The sequence below is a fragment of the Empidonax traillii genome, unplaced genomic scaffold (assembly GCF_003031625.1).
Source record: "Empidonax traillii isolate 1590-97213 ecotype Southwest subspecies unplaced genomic scaffold, ASM303162v1 scaffold68:size1967880, whole genome shotgun sequence".
Lineage (NCBI taxonomy): Eukaryota > Metazoa > Chordata > Aves > Passeriformes > Tyrannidae > Empidonax > Empidonax traillii.
Window position 1 is genome coordinate 1,586,204 of NW_020955261.1, and position 24,291 is coordinate 1,610,494.

The 24,291-nt window shown below is 42.5% G+C and overlaps 1 protein-coding gene across 1 annotated transcript in view; it reads left to right on the forward strand.

The window, feature by feature from the left end:
• CLYBL (citrate lyase beta like) overlaps positions 1–17,003 on the forward strand; it is a 130,202-nt gene extending 113,199 nt beyond the window's left edge. The window contains exons 7-8 of the mRNA XM_027880365.1: positions 878–1,002; positions 16,356–17,003. Of these exons, the coding sequence (XP_027736166.1) occupies positions 878–1,002; positions 16,356–16,451 (221 nt within the window). The 3' untranslated portion in view covers positions 16,452–17,003. The remainder of the gene's footprint in view (positions 1–877; positions 1,003–16,355) is intronic.
• The last annotated feature ends 7,288 nt before the right edge of the window (positions 17,004–24,291 follow it).

Below are 24,291 nucleotides of genomic sequence, written 5' to 3' on the forward strand. Positions count from 1 at the left end.
ACACCAGTCTGTGAAATTCGCATAGAAATGAACTAATAATGTCAAACGCTGTAGTTTTAAAACTAGCGAACAAATTTGACGTGTATTTGTTTTAAGGTAGCTAAATACAATCACGGATTAAAATGGATTATGTGGCTGTCTATTCATGTTTGAAAATCTCTAGTAAAAAAAAAAAAAAAGGCAACTTTTTATTTTATTTTATTTTATTAACTTATGTTTATACAGGAAAGGATTAAAAAAGACCTGCTTCATAAAACCTCAGGGCACTGCTGGTAGTTGTTTAGCATACTGGTGACTAAATAAATATTGCAGCCTACCTGCAACTGCCAACAATTGCAGCAACAACAGTTTGAACACCATTGAAGATTTTATGATGCCAAGCCAATGCTGAGAATTTAGGGCATGATCCCTAGGTTACTGGAAACTTTTCAGTCCCACAAATCTCTCGCCGTCTCCTTCAGATCTCATTTTCTGAACACACTTTAATACAACTTATTTAAGAGTGTCTGGAGCTGTTATTTATATTGTTAAATTCAGAGATGCATTATACTTAAGTGTTATTGACTGCCCCAGACAAACAATTGCACCTGAAATGACTGAGAGACATATGGATCAAAACGGGAAGGGAGGAGAAAGCATCATGGGTTCTTTTAAACTATACTGAATACAAGCATACCATTTTTTATTTTTATTCTTCAAAAATTTTGGCAAGAAGCTGTTTTCCAGTTTTAAAAATAAAAAAAAAAAATCAAGTAAAATAATTAGCTAAAGAGCAAAAAAGTCTGCAAGGCATATGAGAGCCTCAAGTGGTTGGAACATTTTGCTTGAACATCTGTTTGTCGATGCATGATTCTGGTGTTATTAATCTTTTTTGTAGGTAAGCAGGTGATTCACCCCAACCAAATTGCTGTTGTCCAGGAACAGTTCTCTCCGAGCCCTGAAAAAATAAAGTGGGCACAAGAACTGATTTCTGCTTTTGAAGAACATCAGCGATTAGGCAAGGTAAATATTCTGTTAATATACCATAGAAAGAAAATCTGATTAATATTTAAGATTTAGAAAGGTTGGGGGTGGCTCTTTGCATTTATCTTATGAAGTGTTCTATAACTGAGAGGACTGCTTGTGAAATCTGTCTCTGGATAGACTATAGACTATATTTATTATAAATGCGTCACTTCCCAATATATTTAGAAATAGAACTACTATCTTTTCTTTCCCCCCATTTTAACTTTAATTTTTTGATTACGCAGCCTTTTGAGTACCTGCATATATCTACAGCTTCAGTGAATTAAAACTGATTCTCCATTATGCCGCAGAATCACGGTGTTACTGTCACACGAAAATATTTGCAACCAAAAGACAGGTAGCCTGGCAGACAGCTCAGACTGCTTGCACAGACGTCATTTATGGAAATAAATAAGTGGATAAGGAAGCCTTGGGATTCTAAAAAAATCTGTGTTGGTAGACCTGTTTCACTTTTGGGGGTTTGATCCTGCAAACATGCTCAGTAGTGAGTGAAGGTACTTTTGAGGACAACTGCTTGCAGATTGTGGTTCTTAATCATTAAAAATGGGAATGCTTTATGTGCATTTGTACCAATTGCTGGACCTGAATTTTGGATAGAGGAGAAAGCAAATTAACACTAGAATATGATTGTTCCTAATTTAGTGCATCATTGAGTCTCACGTTTCCTGCTCTGTGGGTTTCTGCTATGTAAATATTGCGGTGGTGATGCACAATCTGTCTCCACTTTGTGCCAGTAATACTTAAATTAGGGGTCGCCTGAAGGAAGATTTTATGCTAGTTGCAGCATTGTCAGTTAATTATCTTAAAGGTTATTTGCTATAATCCAGTTTGCCTCTTTTTGAAAGAAAAAAAAAAAAAAAAAGTTGCAGCCAAATGTATTTATCTTAGTCGCAGCCAAGCCTGGGCTAGTTAAAAAGCAAAGTCCCAATGTCAGAACGGGGACTGCAGATGAGTGGGAATAGTTCACATGTGCTTGTGTAACATTCAAGTAGGAGACAAATCCCTCCGGTCGTGAAGTTCATCTATAGGATTGTGCATAGGGTCTCACTTTCTCTGGTGCCATATAAATATTTTCTGTACATTTTTTTTTCTGCTTTCTGAGAGGCAGAAAAAGATTGGGATGTGTTGCCTTCCCTGTTCCCCTGCATTTCTGACACTGCAGATGTTGTACATTAAAAATGCTGTAAAGGTCAAAACAAAAATTATGCTTTCTTCTCAGTAAAAGCCTGACAAGGTATTTGTTATTGCTCTTCCCTTCTCTTCGCTAGGCTATCGCATCCCCTTTGTGGCACCTGGGTGTTTCCAGTACAGCCATGACTATGATATTTGGGTGCTGTCCTGAGCAGTGATTTCAGGGTCACTATTAGGATGCTGTATGCCAGTATCTCTTTGTTCTGTTCCCGTTGGTTTTGAAATGTAGCTCTCTACATGCAAACAATATAGAAGTAAAAAATGTGTGACTGGTTTTGCCCATTCTTCCGATTTACAAAGCTTGGCTCCCTTATAAAAGGCTCATTATAAACATACTGCTGGTGCAAATGTGTAGGCAGGTAGGTGCAGAAAGAAGAAAGTCAAACAACATACTCAGCCAAATATTGTTTATGTATCTGATGCGTTCAATACTATTCATTCAGCTGAATTTAATGTCAGAAACTCATCTAAGGAATACCCCTGTCATATGAACAGTCAATTAGGAGACCGAACTAAATTTAACCCTAGTCCCAGTATCACATTATCACTAAGCCACACACTTAATATTGAATAATTTTGCATTTGGCAAGCATTAGTCTTTGGATTTGTTTTGAAGCTGCTATTTTACTGATATAATACTGGGGGGGAGCTGTTTATATCAGCCATTCAGGTGGGATGAGGGGCTTTTGGGTTTGGAGGATTTTTTTCTCTTCATAAATGCTTTTAAAATGGGTTATAAACTCCTGTAGTTAGCTGCCAGACCAAATTTGCTGAGGGTTTGTGGTTTGGGCTATTTTTTTAACCAACCAGGTTGCACGCTTCATATATTTTTGCATGTAGCCATCTATCAATAAAAAAGGACAGGCAGGTTAATATGTGAGTTTCTGGATCTTGTAGCACTGCTGTATTGCCAGACTTTGTAATAAAATCGGAAAAATAGTTTTCCATGTAGTGCTTACAACTCCTTAACTCAGTTTATAATTTGCTATTATGATTGTGTCAGTAAGAAGAGCTTGGACCATCTGATTACTTAATATTTTTTCAAAGAGCAAACATATCTCACTGAGGGATCCTCACTCTGCATCCTAGCGACATGCTAAAATGTAAGTAATAACTCTTCTCCTACCACCTCCTGGCAAATACTCCACGCAGCGGTTTTAGTAATCCTCATGTCCTAATGAAACACCTCTTCTGTTTTCCTTTCCCTTTTATTATATTAAAGTGTTCATGTCAGTAAGACTAAAAATATAGCTGTGGTTAATATGGTTGAGACTTGCATGGGTTTGCCATGTTATTAATCAAAGTTGAAAGCCTGGAAAAAATAAATGTGAGGGATTTGTGCAGCTGTTTGTGTGGTAGATAAGTTACTAGTCTGCAATCTATGGGATCCTGGTTTGCTATTAATTTGGTTTAAAGTTTGATGCCCTTAGTTAACAATATTTTATATTAAAATACAGTAATAAGCTTTTATAATCTATTCCAATTTGAGACCTACATTTGTCATAATAATCTGCTTTTGAAAGAAGACTGAACCAGGCTACTTCATCCTGGAGGCTGAAATGCTTTGACATAGTAGCCCCCAAATATGACTACGGAGGTCAGGAAAAATTAGGATCTCAGATGAGCACTGCAGAATTAGAGGTGCTGTGTCAGTGTCCAAACAGAAGGAAATTCGAGAGCCAGCCAGTAAGCCAGAAGTATTAGGGTTTACCTTATGGAGATATAGTCCTGTTTGAGGGGTTGCTTTGGTTTGGTTTCTAGGTTGTTTTGGTTGCAGTGTTGTTTTTTACATTTCTAATCCAACTGAAAAATAGCATATCTAGGAAATGGATGGTAACATTGCCATTTGGACAAGTAGAAGGCAAATGTTGAAAAAGTACCTTTTGTATTTTATTCAGCTATTCATTAGGTGCTCTCTTTTGTCTAGAGCTTTGAGATCTAAAACTAAAAACTGCTATAAAAGATTTCTATATATTTCCAATAGAACTGCCTTACTAAGGGATATGATTTTCAAAATTAAAATATTCATCCTGAAGAAAGCAGGCATAGCTGTTGGGAAGGTCTAAATATAAGATAAATGTCAGTGTGTTCAAAAATGAGAAAGAAGAGTAATAAACATCATTCCGGTAGTCTAAAGGACAGTTTCTTTTAGAAATTTCTGAAGCATTTGTACCACATTAAACAGAGAAGTGATCTTATAAATACAGATTAACTGAATTCAAGTGGGTAGAGTTAGCAAGAGAAGTTATTAGTCTATTTTAAGAAAAAGATCTGATTTCTAACAATGAGGGTACAATAGTCTTTACTATTTAAATAACTCCAGCATTTACATTACCAATATACTGGATACAGGACTGTAATCTCTTCTATATGTAGTGAGTGTTCATATATGACAAAAAAGTAAGACACTAAAAAGGCATTTTTAAGCCATTTGACTTATAAATACATCTGGCACAATATGATTATCGTAATGGGATCTTCCTGAATTGTCTTGTTTTTAAATAAAATTCAAATATAAAGAAAAGCAGAAGAATAAAGTAAAAGGTTGATTACACATTTATCTCACATACTAATTTATAAATGCTTTCAAAGCACCCACACATTAAACTAGGGAATAACTAAATGCTGCCACCAAAGTCACTTGTCAAGTAAGGATTATTTAGAGTTAAGGTAAGTAATTCACAAACCCAAGTTGTAATATGGGTTGAATATTTTAGATCCCATAGAGCAAAACAAAAGAAATATCTGTACGTGCCACATAGAAATGCACAGAGTGCTTCTAAGAAGACTTTTAGCATATGTTTCTTGCATTATATTCTGTGCCATTGTATATCATGTTCCCGGCAGCTGAGGAATAATATATATGAACTCCAGTGATTTGGCAAACTATACAGTTTCATTTACGGACCTTTCCAGGATTATGAAAAATCTTAGGACTGCATTTATTTACACAGCATCAACCCAACAAAGGAATGGAAATTTCCAGCAGTGGCTCCTTTATAATGCTCTTTGTTTAGGAAAAGCTACCCCAAGCCACTGTATCTTGGAGACGATGCGCCCTCGTGCTTGGGCCAGCTCCAGCTCCCACTGCCTCACAGGGAGGTCTCTCCACGCTTCCCTCCCTCTCCCGGCCGTGCCGCAGATCCCATGAGGGCTCTCCGTGTACAGCCCCAGCCACATGGGATCCATCCCGACCCCATCCAGCCCCTGGTTGCTAGGAAAGCAGGACCACGTCCCAGGGGCTGCCTCTTGGAAGGATTGCGCTGGAGCATCGCTCTGCCGTGGGGCTGTATGGGATCCCATTGACCCACGGGGATTATACTGAGTTTTATAGGGCATTCTATCTTGGGGTTTTATGAGGAGCTGGGAGTGAGGGAGCGGCCCAGCTCCCCACTCTCCTTGCCCAGGTCAGACTACGGAGCCTTGAGGTGCCACCACCTAAGCTGGGTCCCATCCCAGGGTGACAGTGGCAGCACAGGGTGCTGCCATGCCTCTGTGCATGCTGAGCTGCAGCACTGCTAGCCCTCCCTCCAAGAACTCAGGGCATTTGCTGTAATTTCTGTTAATTAGGCAATGTATATTTCTTCTACTGCAGAGGGGGGGATTCAGGAATTTGTGGTTAATTGCCACCTTTTTGGATCTTCAGCCTTAAGAAATATAGGCTAAGGTGAATCTCTATGCAAAGATGAAGAGTGCTGGTGGGATTTAAGCATGGGCCACTGCTATGTTGTTTATATTTTTAAAGAGTGGCCAAGTGAAATTTTATTGTGAAATCTGATGAATAAATAGAGGTCAAGAGAGCTTATACTAGTACTCAAAGTTTCTCTATACAGTTTCAGTATTTCAAAAATACTTTAGAAATGTGTTTTGTGTCACAGTTGAAGGCTTTTCTCTTAGAAAGATCCATCTGGGGGCAAATTTCGAACCTTTACAATGGAGCAGAAGGGGCTGCATTGGCTAATTGCTTGTGCTATACTCGTTCCTACAATGGTGAAATCAGTCCTGAGGGAGTTATGCCAGGTGGGGAGAGAAGGAGACAGATTTTACTACACAGGGCTGCAAAAGCTTCTAAGCAGGGCAGAAACTCATACAAAACATTTTCTTGCCAACTTCTCCCCCTCTCGCTCCCCAGCAGGCATTTGGTGGCTCTTAATCTGTTTTCCTCCACTCGTTAAAGACCTGTGTCCAAAATGCAGAGGGAGAGAGACTCGGGTGGCACAGGGAGAAGTTTCTCCATGAGCCTGGAGCAGGACAGATGCTGTGCCCCTCCACAGCCTTTCCACCTGGAGGTAGCTCCTGGAGGAGGCTCCTCCTGTCCCAGGGGACATGGGCCCTACAGAGGGCACAGGATGGCACCTCTCTGGGTTCTTCCTCAGCAAGGCACAGCCCCTCTCTATCCCTGTTGGTTCAAAGATATACATGCAGGGTGAGTGCCCTTGCTTTTGGAAGAGCCATGCTGTGTCGGCACATTCCCAGTCAGTCAGTGCTTTGTCATGGGCATGGAGTGGGAAGACACCCATTGCTGCAGACACCTGCCCACCACTGTGCCAAAACCTGCTCTGCACCAAGCAACCCACCAAGCCAACTACCCACCTCCAAAATCCCTTTCTAAAAATCATTAACAAGAACTCATGAGCCTCGTTCCAGTTTCCAAAGCACTATCTAACTAGAGATGTAATGTTATGACCAGATGGCTCTTTTAAAGGCTTACTGAGGGAATTCAGAAGCCTGTACAGCCAAAATATTGTTTCAGTTAATTTAAGTAGCAGCAGTCTTGCTGCCTTTTCACTCCTCTCTGTGCTAGCCAGCTTTTTCAGGGACCTGGAGAGGCTCTCTGCAACAGCTTTCTCAGCTGAAATAGAGAATCACAGTAAAATATGGCTGTTCAATCCTATTCAGAAAATGAACCTGACATTAGAAAAAAACAGAGAACACAAAAATACAGGCAATTCCATTCTTGTTGGCAGAACGAGCTTCACTATTATTATTTTTCTCAACTGCATCGTATTTTACGGCTACCTTTCCCTTCAGCATCAAATGCCTTTTGTGTGTCCTGTAATCGGTCATTTACTTTCAGATTGAATTTTCTAGTTTAACAAACTGCTTCCATGACTATAAACCTCATGTTAATTCCAAATTACTTAATTAAGGGCATCTGAGGATACTAGGGGTCTTAATATTAGTTACTTTTCACTTTTCCATATAATAACCATGATGCTCACTAGGGGGAAAAAAAATGCATCATTGGATGGGGTTTGTCCAGGAAGCTGCTTTTATGCTACAAAATGAAGATTTGCCTGGCAACAGCAAGCGTACTCTCTAGGATTCTTCCGTTCACAATACATTGTAAGACAGAGAATGAAAACCAGTGGAGAATATTTCCAACTTCTAGGACTTCCCTCAGTTTCTTTAATTTTATTCTTTCCTACTCAAGAGGAGCACACAGGAAGGCAACAACCACAATGAGAAGGTAACTAAAAAAAGTGCAAAGACAGCAATAAAAATCTCCCCATGTCTGCCTTCCATTCAGGGATCTTAAATAGGTTGTTTGCTCAGTGAGAGGGAGAGCCTTGGGTGGCCTGAAGGAGTCTCTGGTGTTGGACCAAGCAGGATTTTCAGACCCATCCCAGCTGAAAGGGCTGTCCCCAGTGGTTCAGGCAGCTTGGGGGACTGTGAGAGGGAAAAACAGCTTGTCTGGTTCACACAGCAGGGCAAGACCCTTATATATGGGCTGGGAAAATAATATCAGGGGGAGAAGAAGTGAAGGACCTTGTAGGTCCTTGATCTTCATCTTTCCTGCCCCACTGTGGACTTGAAGGATCACAAAGTCCTTCCTACCTGTTGAGCTTTAGAAAGGGCTTCTTCTGTCAGAGTTCTTGCACTGCTGCTTGGGAGTTATTTGAGGCAAAAATCAATCTCTATTTCATGTGGTTGTTGCTCTTTCTTTCTCGACCTTTTGTGTCCTTCCATCTGCTCCTAGAGGTAGAAGTCTATGTCATACACACAGGCCTGCTTCTGGCATTACAAACTGATTTATCCTCTGAACTCACTGACTACTTCCACTCCAGTGGAAGTTTACACTGGCAAAAAGAAACAAAAGGTAGAGATATTTAATGTTTCCTTCATAACAACAAAATGGCTACAGAAACTTACTGGTGTTGATACTTTGCAGAATGCCCTCCCTATCCATCCTTCAACAGATCACAGAGACCCACTGAGCATGTCCTCTTGCCAAAAAGATATCTTTGACATTTATTTTCCCCAAAGATTTTATGTACAAGTGTCTTTCGACCCATAATGTTGCTACAGAAAAGGAGCAAATGTGAAAGGGTTCAGAGGAAAGGATATGGAAATTTGTAGCCCAGAAAGCTCTGTCCATATAGCTTGCTGCCTGTGAAGTTTTCAGTTTGTCATATGTGACTACATTAGTTATTTGGGCATTTCCTACCTATTGCAGAGGTGCTAAAAGAAGGCCATAGTTGTCTGTCAGTTTGCCCTGGAGGCAGGACAGGCCTGACCAGAGAGTAGGGAGAGACTTTATCTTGTTATAGTCTGGAAAACATGCTCAGCTGACCCAGATATCATTGAACACCTCCTAGCAGCTCTCTAACCTTTGGAAGTTCATTACGAGAAGGTGCAGTCATGACCCAGCTCTTTATGACAGCTCTTTGGCTAAAACTTGCAGAAGAAAAAAATTAATTAAACCTGCATTCAGCACCATCACAGCTGTTAGCTTATTTCCTACTCTTGACTTCCCCAAAAATATGGTCTCAGCCTTCTGTTTCAAGAGAAATCATTCCTTTGTACTCAGGATAATCACTCCTCCCCCAGGCACCGACCCAACGCCATTTGCTGCAACCAGAACTCTTTTCTCTTTTGTTCATTACCTGTAAGCAAACCCAAGCATTCTTTTTAAGCCCCAAAGCAAAGATTTCCAAATTTCCTCTGCAGGGAGTCACTTAAACAATGTGTGTTTTCATTAATCCCAGGGGAATTATCTTCCTGAATGCCATGCTTTTTAGGAGGAGCCTTTGCCATCCACCTGCTATCTTCCCTCCTTGGAAGAGCAAATCTGCCCTTCTTGCAGAACAAAAAATTCTTATTTCCTTATAACAGCTAACATAGTGCAGGATTAGAGGTAATGTTCTCAGAACCAAGCAGATTTTAGTGGGTTTATTCCTTGAATTCCTTGTATTTTATAAAAATTCTGAGTTTCAGAATTGGGCAAGCCACTGAATTACCTTGGAAAGAATTAGTGTTTCTCACATAACTGTGGACCAAAGATTCATCTTGGGACTTCAGGGTGCTTGTCTATATTGGTTCTCTGTTTCTCCTAGCAGGAGGTATGCAAGGTTTGCCCTGGCCAGCTGGCATCACCCATCCTGCTCGCTTCCATTTAGCCTGGCATCTGTGTCAACGAGTGCTGACACAGGTCACAGGGGTTGGAAGGGGACTTACATAATTACTTATTTACACAATGGCTGTATTCACACACAGCCTCTGGCCCATGCTACCAGAGCAGTGTGGGAGCTCTGTTTGACTCACGACATCTCCTAATGATGAAGGGTGTGGAGGAGAGAAGGGTGACTGGCTTGTTGGCCCCCATATGCCCACTTCCCCCAGGTTCTAGTTGCACATCCCCTCAAAAGGCAGCCAGGTAGGACAAGAAGATAACCCCACTGCCACACACTCTTTGCAGGGATTTGATCTGCAAAGGAAAGTATTGCTAGCTAAACTGTTGAGCAAAGTAAATAGAAAAAAAAAAATCTTTATCAGTGGGGCACTATTTCTAACCTTGTGACAGCAGAGTGCTGTCAGAGGACCTCCCCTCACTTGTGAGATTGCTTGTCTTCCACTCACTAGTCTCCTAACTAGTGGCAGAGGGTTTGTTTTGGCAACTCCATGAGCATTAGATAACCCCTATATCTTAGACCTATACTTAATTCAAAATTCAGCAGCAGGTGCTTTCTTGTCCATGTTGAAGTTTCTTGGAACAGTACCTTGTCTTGCTTTTCCTTTTCTTCCACTGGCCTGACTAACCAGAGTCTCCCCCATGCCAAAGCCTTACCTACTCACCAGGATCCCCTAGCACCTCCAAGCCTACCATCTAAATAGCCTGACTAGATTCCCAAAATAAATTGCTTTTGAAAAGGTTGGCTGTCTTTACACAGTGGCCTAGGACAGCCCATATACTGACACACATAAAAAATTAACATAGCACTACTGTCTATATTCTTTCATCTGATGCAAGACAATAGCTCTTTTTTTCTTTGTGCTGTAGACAAGCCACGGTCTTAATGTCAAGCTCATGCAATCTTTAAGAAAATCCTGGCCGCTGTCACATGGGAGTTAAAGTTGTTGACTACATGTGTGATGGGATCCGGTGGAACAGGACACCGAAGGTTTATTAGCAAAGGCTTGCCAATAACAACAGCAGTTGTACTGAAGGTCTGCAGTAACCCTCTTAGTAAGCTCATTGCAGTCATCGGGATGGATGTGGTTAGAGGTACAGATAACCACAGATGGAGCAAATGCTGGGGAAAAAGCCACAAGCATTCCCAGGTGCAGGAGTACATCTAATTCTTCTGTCTTGTCAGCCAATGGGGACTAGCTTGTCTGATCACTGTCCCACATGTCCCAGAACAATTATTATTTTACTTTAATTAACTCAAATACATTAATCTACAGCTCACAGATAATTGTGTCACATAACTATGAGGTGCCCTAAATGTTCTGTATCATGATGGTTTTATCCTGCTTATTCCTCTCCTTAACCCAGTGGTTTATAAGGAAATAAAACATGGTGAAAGTAAAACCCCATGTAACGTTGTCTATTATATAAAAAGGTTTCAGGACAGAAAAAGAAGTATAAAACTTTACATTCCCTGGTCTTCTGGAAAAACATGAAGAGTATCTCACTTGTCATCCTGTACCTCCCCTGTTGTAGTCAACATCAACACAGTTCCATATATAACACAATTCCATTATACCCATGATAAACATGAGCAAAAAAATTACCTGTATCATTTCTTCCCCTCTCCTGGTTCCATCAGAACATATTGATCCCCAGACAACACAGAAATAATGGACCCTGAATCCTGTCCGTTTAACTTCTAGAAAGATTCTTGCCACTAAAAACATTATGCTCTGTTTATGAGATGGTCTTACAGATTTACCAAGCTCTTAACTACTCTGAAAAGTTTCACAAAGCAAATGTTCCTGGATGCTGCCACACATAGACACACACAAAAAGAGGAGGTCTTCATTTCCAGGAAACACTGCATTAATGTGTTCATCTTTTGACCAAGGCAAATAACAGACCAACACTGAGACTCTGTGACTTGATAAGTGTCATTTCTTAGAGATAAAGGAAATCTTTAAGGATGACATAGAGAGATTACAAGAGACATGTCCAAGTTCCATGACTAGCATTGTCTTCTGAGGTATCAAAGATGACCCCTCAATTATGTGCTGAACTTCACTAGATCTGAGCTGGGTTTGGTAGTGGCTTCATTAATCCAAAAGGAACCTCATAGGATACAAGCATAAAGTCTGCCAAACTGATGTGTTACAAAGTTTGCTTCTGCACCTCTTCAGTCTCTCCACAGCTATCTGGAAATTTTTTGCATTAAGTTATTCCTACTGCACAGTTGGATTTACCTCCCTTTTTCATGAGCCTATATCTTCATCTCCTGACCTGTGAAAATGACTGTTCTCTGTCAACTCCACCTTACCGCTTCTCTTGTCTGTAGACTGGATCTTTTTATCACTTGGGGCTGATCATTCTCAATTCTATTTTTATCAAGACTATAATTTTTTGCCATTACCTTCTGGGGAAGGGAGGAAAAAAAAAAAAAAGCTTTCTATAATTTTAATTTCCTTACAACTGCTTTCTGTATTTGCCAAGTCTTCTCTGTTCCATTCTCAAAGTGTTTTAGGGCATACCGAAATTCAAAATAGAGCTGTTAAGACCTTACTCAGCATTGCCTGCATCTTGCATAAATTGCTATTACTTTTTAAAAATGTTACTACTGCTTTAACAGAGCATTAAAAGTCTTTGTGAATAATACTAAATGGTTCCTGGGGGGAGCAGCAAATTTCACAGTACTGGTCCTGTATCATCCAGCCTGGAGAATGTGGTCTGATAGAAGAGGCAGAGGTGGGGAGCAGATGACTTGGTGGGCTCTGTTGGCAGCTGCAGTAGGCAGAGAGAAGAGGAGCTAGATGAGTCTGCTGCCTTTCTCTTCCTCTGCCCTTACAGAGCTATCCAGAAGGAAATACCTTGAGTCTTTCCTTGCTCGTCAGTCAGTTGGAAGGACTCTTAGCTAGTCAGCACAATGACCCAAATGGAAATGGTGCCCATTCACTTTCTTCCTTGATTCCTCCCTGACAGTCTGCCCTGACAGAGGCATAGAGTGATCAGGCTGAAGGAGCACAGAGATTGTGCAAATACAAACCCCTCTGCTGTGTTGTACTGATTTCACAGCTGTACAACGTCGACCCGCCAAAGCACCCTCACAGCTCCCATACACTACAGACTGATGAGTGCCAAAGTCACCAGTTTCTCACAGGGCTTTGCCTTCAGCACATTCACTGTATGGCTGCATGAAGGATGGCACTGGATAGGTACAGCAGAATACACGCTGCATCACTTAAAATAGGGCAGAGTCTTTGACCCACAAAGCCACCCCTTCTCAGAAGGGTAGCACTTTCATATGCTGTCTGGTGAGTGCTGCAGTTGTCCTCCATTCCCTCACTTCTGTCCTCCATTCCCTCACTTCTCTTCCAACTCGAGCTACCTGCACCCATGCACCATTACCCAGAGGCTGCGTCCACCATCTTCGATGCTGCCTCCTAGCCACTCCTTCTCCCAGCTTCTCCATCAGCCTTTACCTGGAGGGTCTGTCTCTTCCCAGGGCTGGTCTGACACATTTGATTAGCCTGATTGGAGGGTTCCTCCACAGGTTCCTGAACAGGCTCCCACAGAATGATTTTTATGGTGGCATGACAAGCAAGAGCTACAGCCACCGAACGCGATGGATGCAAACCCCAGCCTCGCACTACCCACCTGCCATTGTTCCTGTTCATGCTGCAAGCATGTCCTTAAGAACAGACCCTTGGTCCCATAGTTGAACTACCAGAAATCTAAGTACAGGCTGGAAGTCTGAGGTGCTGAGAAAATTAGCCAAAAAAGACAATTTAGATCTATGACTAAATTAATCTCCAGATTAACGCTATCAAAGCAAATGGTGTTTATAGGAAGTCTTGTTTTCTTTATATTCATGCAAGAGAAAATCAAAAGAATGCTAAAGGCAAATTTCATCTAGCAGAATTGGAAAAGAGAGCATGGGGACAAAGCTGTAATTACTGGTATTTCCTATCTGTTGAAACCTGTGGGTGGAAAGAGAGTCAGTGAATAGAGTATATTCAATAGCATTAAAATCAGTTTCTTTTTCTGGACTTTAGCTCAACACTGCAAATTAGCAGGGAGAAAATAAGCCTCAGAGTGAACAGGCAGAGAAGCCAACTTCATGTTACCCTTTACTGTTAGAAAAGGAAAAAAAAAGGGGAGGGCATTTTTTCCTTCAAGAATTCAAATCCTAGCAACCCAAAGTACAGTTGCACACTGACAAGCAGGGAACATAGAGCAGTTCTCAAGTGGTTCAGTGTTCATGTGTCCACATACACACTTATCCTGGTTTCCTTTCTAAACATGTTATTACAATGAAGAGAGGACAAGCATGTTGGTTAATTAACTCTTGCTTTGTAAAAAAGACATTCTGACCCAGATTTATTGTGCTACAGTTTAGGCACCTTGCAGAGGTACCTGACTTCAGATCATCCTGTATCCAGTCAGTGGAAGGGATAAGACCCTCCCAATCATGATTTGGACTACCAGAGATCAGAGTTGATATTTCTAGGCACCCATCTCTTTCTAAAAACTATTGCTGGTACTTAGGATAACTGAGCTCCTTTCATGAAACTGAGAAGCAAAATGCCAGACCTCAACATATTTCTACCTATCACTGTCATCCACATGCAAATTTCTCCTGTAAGCAAAAGCTGTTACTGAATTAGCTTTACTCTTTACTTTGCTACTGAATTAGCTGTTACTGAATAAGAATTACAGATTGCCTATAGAAAAAAGACACAATTAAAATAAGTTTTTCTTCCCGTTAAAAAAGTGTATCTTGCAATTTGGGATCACTGTAGAGACCTGATTATCCTGAATAAGTCCTATGTCATAAAATGTTTACTTAGTTCCTAATTTATTTTCACAATAGCTAATAAATTGAATAGTTTGAGGCTGCATTTTCTGTAAAGGTTTAAAAGTAAAAGTGAAAATTACTGATATATAGCTAAAATAAATTATTAATTTAATTATGTCATATTAATAGAAATAATAGTATTAATGTTGGTGTTGTTGGGATAAGGTAGGATTAATTGTTTGCTCTGTAAACAAAAAAATTCAATTTGAAGCATCAACCTTTGAGCATTTCTGTCATTCCCGTTTTTCTCCAAACCTACCTAAAGTACTGCACACTATAGTAGGAAAATCTACTTTGAATAAAATAGTTTTTACCCTTAGGTTTTCAATGGCTTTAATACAGCCTGTTCTTACATGCAACAATATTGATTTGTATTAGATTACTGTTTAACGTGGATTTTCATCTCAACTATTCCAGAACGTGATTTAGTATTCAATTAATACTTCAGTCGAACTAGATATGCCACTGGAGCAAGACGTTTCCTAAATATTTTTGTGAAAGGGTTATATTTTCACCTTACTTACTAGAGCCCTCTATTTAATGATTATCAAATCTCAAATGAAAACCAGAAAACAATAAATGGCTTGTTCTCCTCTGCACTTCTCTCACTACGCGTGCACAGGCACTCATGCTGATATCATCCTTACCCTGACCTTGGTCAGCCTCGCTCACTGTCAAATCTAGGGCCAGCCTGTGATCCTGTATCGATTGCAGCAGGGCATTAAACGTGTGCACAGTGCTTCACAAAGACACCCTATGCAATGCTGGGGCCAGGCCCTCAGTTCTGAATTCTTCAGGGAAGGGACTGTGTATTTGGGTTTTGGGGGTTTGTTGTTTCTTGGGGGGTTATTTAAATGTGTCAAAGTACTGTTAGGATTGCAAATAAGTTGGGGATTTTTGTCTATTGAACTTCATCGTGTCTTAATGCAGTGTTTTGTCTTCCAAATCCTACCTCAGCAACACATGTGTAGATTAAAGTATCCAAAGGAATAAGTCAGTTTTGGCCCTATTGAAAACATGTGTCTTCTGTTTAAAAATTAACTATGATTCACAGTTAATTGTTTTAAACTTATCACCATGGTACCAACAAAAAATCCTCAGGAATAGAAGGTGACTTTTGAAACCTTTCCTGGCTCTCAGATCACCACTGCTGAGACACAGAGAAGTCTGCATCCATTTGGGGAAATTCCCTATATGTGGTGCTCAAGTGAGCTTTACCTTGGCTCCAAAGCAGATTTGGGCAATACTATTGTGCCATCCACTTGTTTTTTTCAGCTTTTATCCCAGTCCCTGGCTCCCAGCACAGGCCCAGCCTATCTTTAGCAACAGAGACCTAATGGAGAGGTGAAGCAGCAGCACAACCTCAGCAAACCCCCAAGTAAAGAAAACTTCCCTCCACCCCCACAAACACCCATTGCTCTTTCCTGACAAAGATAATTTTCCTGGCTTTGCCCTCTGTCTGTAGGCAGCTTCATGCTGACCCTGTGGCACAGCCCTGGATCAATGCTGGAGGTGGGGAGCAGGGCTGCCCCTCAGGTGCTGCGTCTGCCAGCCCTTCTCCCCAGCTGGCATTCACAGCCTTGCTGCTCTTGGCCCTCAATGTCTGCCAGCTAGAGAGGCTGAAACAGGCCGGCTGCACACTGGGCTTCTCTTTTCTCTCTCTTTTTACCTCCTCTTTGGAGCACTTCTTGCCCTCTGCATTTCTTTAAATGCACTCGCCCGTCTCGGTTAGTTTGTCTCCTAAAACTTGTTCAGGATTACTGCGGGGAGCTGGTGTTTCTTGGCAAACAGATGTGTCTTTAAAGAACAAGACAAGCCAACTACAATTTCCAGAGGTCTCTCAGGAAGTTTATATTCTCTCTTTTCCAGGGAGCGTTTACTTTCCACGGGAGCATGATCGACATGCCATTACTGAAGCAGGCACAGAACATTGTTACGCTTGCCACAGCCATCAAGAAAAAATGAGCTGGTAAATGAAGCTCTCGCCATGGGGCCCCAGTAGCTGTTTGTAAAGATGACTATAATACTTCGAGGGTGTGGGGGGGAAATTAAAGACGTCAAGCTTAAGCAGAAATTCATTTCCATTTTGCAGATCTGTCATAGTTTACTTGCCAGAATAGCTAATTACTAAAATTATTCCTGACTCAAACCACTGCTCACTCCTGCATGACCCATGTTCTACTCATAGCCTGTGAAAAAGTTACATCACCAACTGTGTGACATCACTATAATTACTACAAATGTAGGAGTATGACTTCACTGAAGGACAAAGGTGAAACATAAACTCTGAGCTCTGTTGAAAGAGCAGACGAAAACTGATTCAATTGCTTCTATTTCTATCTGCGCTTCTTCCCATTCTGATGCAGAACTCCTGGCAGAAAGGACAAAACCTCAAATGATTATGCACCAGTTGAAATAATTGCAATGAAAATCTTTACCCCGTGTGAGCTTTGCATCCCCCATACACAGCCCTTCTGTAAGTGTGCAACAGCCATTAAAAATATTGCTCCAACAATGCAGGACTCTTGACTTTTTTCTCTTTTTATAAGTGGTCGCTATTCAGAGAGTTTCCTCCTGGAAGCATCCAGCCCGGGAAGGGTTGGACGGCAATAAACTTGTAGTTTTCGGAGACACAATGCAGCAGAACTCGTGCATATGGTCTCGAGTCAGATTTACATCACATTAGGGATACGGCTACAGATCATGTGGGCTGTGTGGTTAACGGGCTTAGTAAAGCTGTTTTGAAGAGGTTAACCCAGCTTGTAGTAAGGGTAAATAAACATAACAACCAGGCATTGTCCTCTATTCAACATGTACTCTTATATGGAGGGCTAAAGGGTATTGAAGCTGCAGAGGATCAACTTGTGGTTGCCAGAGGACTCCAATGAAGTTTGAAACACCAACAATCAGAGATTTTGTTTCTGTTCCTCATTAAATCATGAGCTTTTGTGCTCAGACTATGAACGACTGTTCTTTAAGAAATTAACAGAATGGGAAGTTTTAAACTATGCACCAACCTTTTCATGACCTACACAGCAGCAATGCTGCTGCACTTAGACAAACACTGCGGGGAAGGCTGTTCTGTTTCTTTAAAATTGTAAATAGAAAACAGTTGTTTTTTAGTTTCACTTCTCCCTACCTCCATGGCCTCATGTATGGAGTCACGGTGCCTTACTCCTCCCGTCTCCTCGCTTAGTGTGTTTCCCCTCCGTCTCCGAGCAGCGATTTCAATCATTTAGGGTTATTTTTGGTTTAATTAAGGGAGAGGAAAGGGGAGAAGGAAGAATCCCACCGACCGGCCCGCGTGGAAGCAGCGAGGGAAGGGAGCGCGGGGGCTGCGGGAGCGCCTCTCCGCGGCCCCCCCGGAGAACGGCGGGGACCGGGCGGGGACCGGCCCGGGAGCGGAGCGGAGGGCGGCCCCCCCGGGATGGGACCACGGAGCGGGAGGGCCTCCCGCCTCCCCGCTCCTCCGGGAGCCCCCGGGCGGCAGAGCCCCCCCCGCCGCAACCCCTTTGCGGAGTTTGGGGATGAGCAGCGTGGACCGACCCCCCTCTCCCTCCCTCCACCCGAGTCCTGTCCGAGGGCGCTGCGCAGGCGGATCCCTTACAGCGCGGGGACCTCCGGGCTAATCTGATTAATTAAAGACTACCTGCTTATATTGCAGCTCCCCCCCCCCCATCCCCGTGCGTTTCAGGACACCCTCCGTTATTAATTCCAGGCTGACTAAATTATGGGCAGCACTATTAAAACATTATCAGAACTAATGAGAAACAATTACTTAGGAGATGAGCTGGGACGAGCCGGAGCCGGGCACGCGTGTCGTTATCCCCGCAGATTGCGTTAATAAATCATCAGGTGCACGGCAAGGAGGCGGCGAGGCCCGGCGCGGGGGACGAGGGATAAGATATACGAGATAATGGTTGTTTTGGGGTTGGGGTTTTTTAGTCGGTGGTTTGTTGTGGTTAATTTTTTTTTCCTGCTTTTCTGGCATAATTTTTTCATTAATCTCAATAGGACGCGTGTGGTGTAGATGGTTTTATTCCCTTAATACCGCGCCGGAAGATGGGGGGGGAGGGGGGCGGGTTGTTGAGGAAGGAGGATTTCACAAAATAATGTCTTCATTGTTTTACTGAAGTCTTAATGACAAGGCGTGACAAGCCCGCGGGAGCTGCGCGGCCGCGCAGGCCAGGGCGGGGGGCAGCAAAGGAGCCCCCGTACCCACACACCCCATCCTGAGATCGCCGCCTCCTCTCCCTCGTCAAACCGAAGGAATACTAATATACTCTCCTGAGGTGTTTAGGCGCACCCTCCCGCCTCCACCGCTGAGTGCTTAAGGAACTTCATGACCTGTACGCGGACAAATCGAATATGCAAATAAAATGCTGGATATACTCAGATTTTTCCTTAAATTTCCCTGACAGCCACCCCTCTATCGGAAAATCCTACTTCCATTTAACAGCCTTAACGATTTTTGCTTTATCAAAAATAAAATCCGATTTATTTGGCTTTTCCGTTTACTTTCCGAAGCTTTCCGTGATTTTCCGGCTTTATTCTTCTCCTCTTTCTTTCTTTTTCTTTCTCTCTTTTTCTTTCCCGCCTGGTGCTAGGCAAGCAATTGATGAAACAAAACAGATTATAAGATTAGCAGCAGGATTTTGTGCATATTAATGATAGAGAAGGGCACCGAATGGGTTTGTAATTGCAGATCTTGCGCTTGGGATTGGGAACTGTAGCCCTGCTACAGCAAAGACCCCCCTGTGAGGTTTTCACATTGGAACTTAGGGGAAAAGTGAAAAAGTAATTACCAGAGCACAACACTGAAATGTTAAAGCACTTATTCTTTCTTTCAGCGTTCTGTTTTAAAGGGGGAAAACGGGCAAAATGGAAAATAAATTACTTTCAAATAAGTAGGTTAGCACCTGAATGCTGGTGCGCATTTTCCCGGCTTTTTTTTTTTTTCCCCTTCTCTCTTTTTTTTTTTTTTTTTTTTTTTTTTTTTTTTTTTTTTTTTTTTTTTTTTTTTTTTTTTTTTTTTTTTTTTTTTTTTTTTCAAATTCTAGCAATTATTTAGCAAGGCATTTGCTTCTGAACCGACCATCCAAGCAGTAGAAAAGGGGGAAGGGAAGGCAGAGAGACCTCGGGAACACAGGGGCACTGTGTCTGTAAGGTTTGAAACAAATATCGCTAGGAAAACTGTTCACAGCCGCGGATGGAAATTTAGAGGGATTTTTGGGGTGGCTTTTGGTTTGTTTTTTTGGTGGGTTTTTTTTGTTGTTGTCGTTCTTTGGTTTTTGGGGTTTTTTTAGTTAGTTGGGTTTGGATTTGGTTTGGTTTGGTTCGAAATCGGGGCTTGAAAGAAAAATACTTTTTTTGTTTCCTCTTCGACACAAGCATCAAACGGTATTTTAGCAAGGGATATATTTCACTATCACAAATCCCTTCTAGGAACGGCGTATTCCTTGCCATATCGAGAAGTAACCTGACACTGAATTTTAACTCTTATTAAGTGTTTCTCCTTGTTTCTTGAGCTGCTTCAGTCCCCCTGCTCTGAGCTTAGTCTTCCTAAACTCTGGATTTTTGCGTTTCAAACCCAAGTGCTCTTTTGCTGACTTTCGTAATCCTTCTCTCCCGTGATTAACGCCAAAGATGGCTTAGCTTTAATGGCACCTACTCGCGCGTATTGTTTTAATTCTGTTTTCAACGGAAAATCAATGTATCTGGTGGAAATTAGTCTTTGAAAACTTTTTTTTTACGAGCCAATAAAACGAAGTATCTGCTCCTCGGGCAGTAATTTCTGATTACGAATTGGAGGGGGAAAGGAGGCCGGGGGGTGGGGTGGGGCGACCAACTTTGACCGCACTTCATTCATCCCGTCCCTCCAACCCTCTTCTGCCACTTTTCACCTCCCTCAAATTCAGACTATGGCAAAGCCCCGAGGCAGGGCTGGTTTATGACAACTACTTTAAAGATTAAAAAGCGGGAGGAGGGGAATAAAAGCCCGTACGGGCAAGTATATTATTTTCTATTTTCCCCCGTTGCTGGGGCTGGGGAGCCGCGCACCCCGCGGAGGGGAGCCCCGGGGAGCAGCGCCGGGAGAGGCGGGGCGAGGGGGGCGGCTGCGGGTCGGTCCGGGGTGCTGGCATTTGCACGAGGTGCCCACAGACGGGAGGGGTGTCCTCCCCACCCAGGGACGAGAAGCTGCCAGCAGCGCTCGGGGCGGCAGAAGGAGACCCCTGCAGCGCTCCGCGCTGCCGCGGGACCGCCGGGATGCAGCCGCGACACCGGTGGGTGGGGGATGGATGGATGGATGGATGGATGGATGGATGGATGGATGGATGGATGGATGGAGGGCGGTCCCTGGTCCCGCAGAGATCAAGACAGCCCCACGCCTTCCTGGGCTGCTGCCAGGAGCCCCGGACACCGAAAAGAAAGGGAAGGAAAGAAGGGGAAGGAAGGGGGAGGGAGAATAAGGTCCTTCAATGACACTCATTACTCTGCCACCAGAACAGTCTCCTCCAGCCACCGTCATGCCCACAACAACCTTTCAATCAGGACCAGGGCGCCCATGAAAAGGCCACCTGCAGAGTGGTATACACACACCTGGCACCAATACCGCCTGCAAAGGACAGTGAAGAAATTAGGGCCTTCTATTTCCATCACACCTTCCCTCCCCTCACAGTCCCCACTGGGTCTTCTTGTCCTCTTGGTGCACCCCAAAACTCCCTTCGGCTCCCAGGACTGCATGTCCTTCACTGGGAGCAGAATGAGGGCTTTTCTCTTCACACTGGGATGCAGGTAATGGAATGCAGAGCAGAAATGTCCTGCATGTGCCCACACTGCAATCAGGGGAAAGATCAGACAGCCTCACTATGTTTAGGGTTATTGCTTCCCCAATTAAGTCTGAAGCTCCCAATCTACAATAGCAAAGCCAATACCATGAAGTGCTGCTCAGAATGATGTCTTCAGAAATGCAAGAGGCCCTGTTCCTAAAGCTGTTGTAGGTACCCACTGCCTGCTGGCATCATTTGAAGCTGATCATCCTGATGAGAATGAGGAGTGATAAATGCTTATGCTGCCTTCTTGGGCCTCAGTAGTTTAAAATCTGGCTCCATTTAGCTTTGTGTCTTATATTTAGAATTTTATTCCTACTTCTTCTAGTGCTGTTAATGTTATTAAAGCTGTGCTATCAAGCACACACACCAGTTTAGAATTTTCTGAAGTGAAGCTTGCTGAAGGTAAAAAGCCTTGTCTCTGTGTGAGACATGGCTGCAATAGCCTAGAATTTATGGCTGACCTTCATGCTGGGAAGACCTGGTGTAGTCCTCCTGATAACTAATTTAATTCCTGGCTTGCTTTTGCAGTAGTCCCTAATATACAGTAGAGTTTGTGCGGGTCTGGTAGTTTATTGGATGTCACCGGAAATGCTGCGTGCTAACTCTGCATGTTCTGTCCTGTGTAAAAATGAAGCTCAGATACAGTCAGTAGTGCACACAGCACTGCAAATCCTACCATCACTGGCAGCCTTGACTCCAGATTTGTCACCAAGAGGCCTACGCTTGTATAACACAGAATTAAACACTTGTAAGTGAAGGAGAAACCAGTGGCAGTGGATGTGCAAGGGCTGTCTGGTTACATCGCTGGTGTTACTGTGTGAGAGCACAGGCTGGGGAAAAAAAGTTCAGTAATAAAAGGTAACTTTGTCTCCACATTGTTGCTATATTAGGCAATAATTTGTTCATTTGTTAAAGTGGGTGTGTGAGGACAATGTGTACAGTGCATATTTACTGTCAAAGCCTGAGGAAGGAAGTGTGACTTTGTGCCTAGATTTTCCTAAAGCACACACACTCCCAAATATAGGCTGACAGAAAAAACTGGAAGGTGGTCCCATTTCACATGGAGGAAAAATGTAAAGACCTGTGCTTGGTTCCTGGCCTTGCTGCCTCATCATTGACATCAGTTTGTGTCAAACTTACCAAAAAACCCTGCTGCTGTAACACTCCATTTGAGAGGCAGGGGGGAAAGGATAATAAACTTTTTTTTAATTGCTTCCCTGGCTATAAATTAGCATGCATTGGGCTAAATTTTTTTTTTCTGCGAACAAAAAGCACAATTGACAGCAAGGCTTAGGGAAAGTAGGAAGGGAGCTCTGAGCCTCAAGGCTCCCCTGTGTATTGAACCTGAGCAGGGGGAGGCCTTTTTTGCGCCCAGAAGCTGAAGGACACCAAGAACTACAACCAAACAACAGGGATTTTTATGTTTCACTGACTGTTTTTGCAGCTGCATCTTCCGCCCATCTTCTCCTCCCCCAATTATTTTATGTGAGAACCAAGTATGAAAACAGAAGCCATGGCTTTGCCTCCTGATACACTCAGTGTGCATAAAACCAGGGCAGAAATCAGCAGAGATCTGAGGTTAGTTATAAGTAAGTGTTATGGACAAAAGCAGAAACTGTTTTTTTGCTTCTGCACCATATTTCATGTCAGTTGTCCCAGATGTAAACACAGGGCTGAAGGCCACTGACTGCACTGTGGGTTCAGTGTGCTCCTCTTTGCATCCCTGAGGCTCCTGATGGCATTTGAAGAGGATCTGGCAGAGCCCACTGAGTTCTGCCTTTCCAGCTCCCCTTCCACTCATGCTTCCATTCAGTCCTAGAATATCTGATAAACCATTTCTTCCCATGGTAAAAGATCATCTAAGGTGATCTTTCTCTGGAGCTGTCTGTGGAAGTCCTTATGCTACTTCTCCTCTGGTGCATGCAGTTACCAAACTGAACAAAGAACCAACTACAAGTAAGAGGTACATGGACATGAACCACAACTTTCAAAGCAAATGTTAACAGAGATGTGACCTAAGAGATGGGGAAATACTGCTGGAGAGTGGTCGAGAAATGAATGAGGGATGGGAATGGAGAAGACAGATGCATGCCTATTCTCCCATGCCCCACAGTGGATTAATCCCTTGCTCTCAGCATCCATAGGCACATGGATAGGCTGAAATAATGTTTTTGCAGCAAAGGAAAGTGTGAACATCTTCACTATTTGTAAAACAAAAAAAGAATCTAATTGAAGACTAGATGCACAATGAGATGAGTCACTAAAGGAAAGGCACGAGATTACTTTAGAGCAGATTAGGCAAGCATCTGCCACAGGGCCTTCATGAAAGAGTGGACTAGGTGTACCCTGACGTCTTTTACAGTCATTTTCTATGCTATAAAAATTTTTCAATGCTATAAAATGTATAGAGATGCAACAAAAAACAAAGGATAAAGAGGAATCTTATAAAATTAAAAAGGGAAGAATAGGAAACTTACTTTCCTAACTTTCTTGCCTAAACATCTACACCAATGAGCAGTTTCCCCCTTTGAAAATATTTTTCTAAAAGTTCTTTCTTTTCTCTTTTTTTCCTTCCTTCCTTCCTTCCTTTCTTTCTTTTTCTCTTTCTTTCTTTCTTTCTTTCTTTCTTTCTTTCTTTCTTTCTTTCTTTCTTTCTTTCTTTCTTTCTTTCTTTCTTTCTTTCTTTCTTTCTTTCTTTCTTTCTTTCTTTCTTTCTTTTCTTTCTTTCTTTCTTTTTCTTTCTTTCTGTCTTTCTCTCTCTTTCTCTCCCCTTCTCTCTCTCTCTGAGGAAGACCTACAACACTATTATTTAGAGAGATAAAAAAGTCTCTGTATTTTTGCGTGTACCCTCCCCGATTTCTTCAATGTTCTTCTTAACTCAGTGCACCTTTGCCTCAGGGAGCAGATTGTGGTGGGCTGGAAAACCCAGGACACAGCCTTCTGAAGAGGCAGGTACCCTGCCTCATCCACTA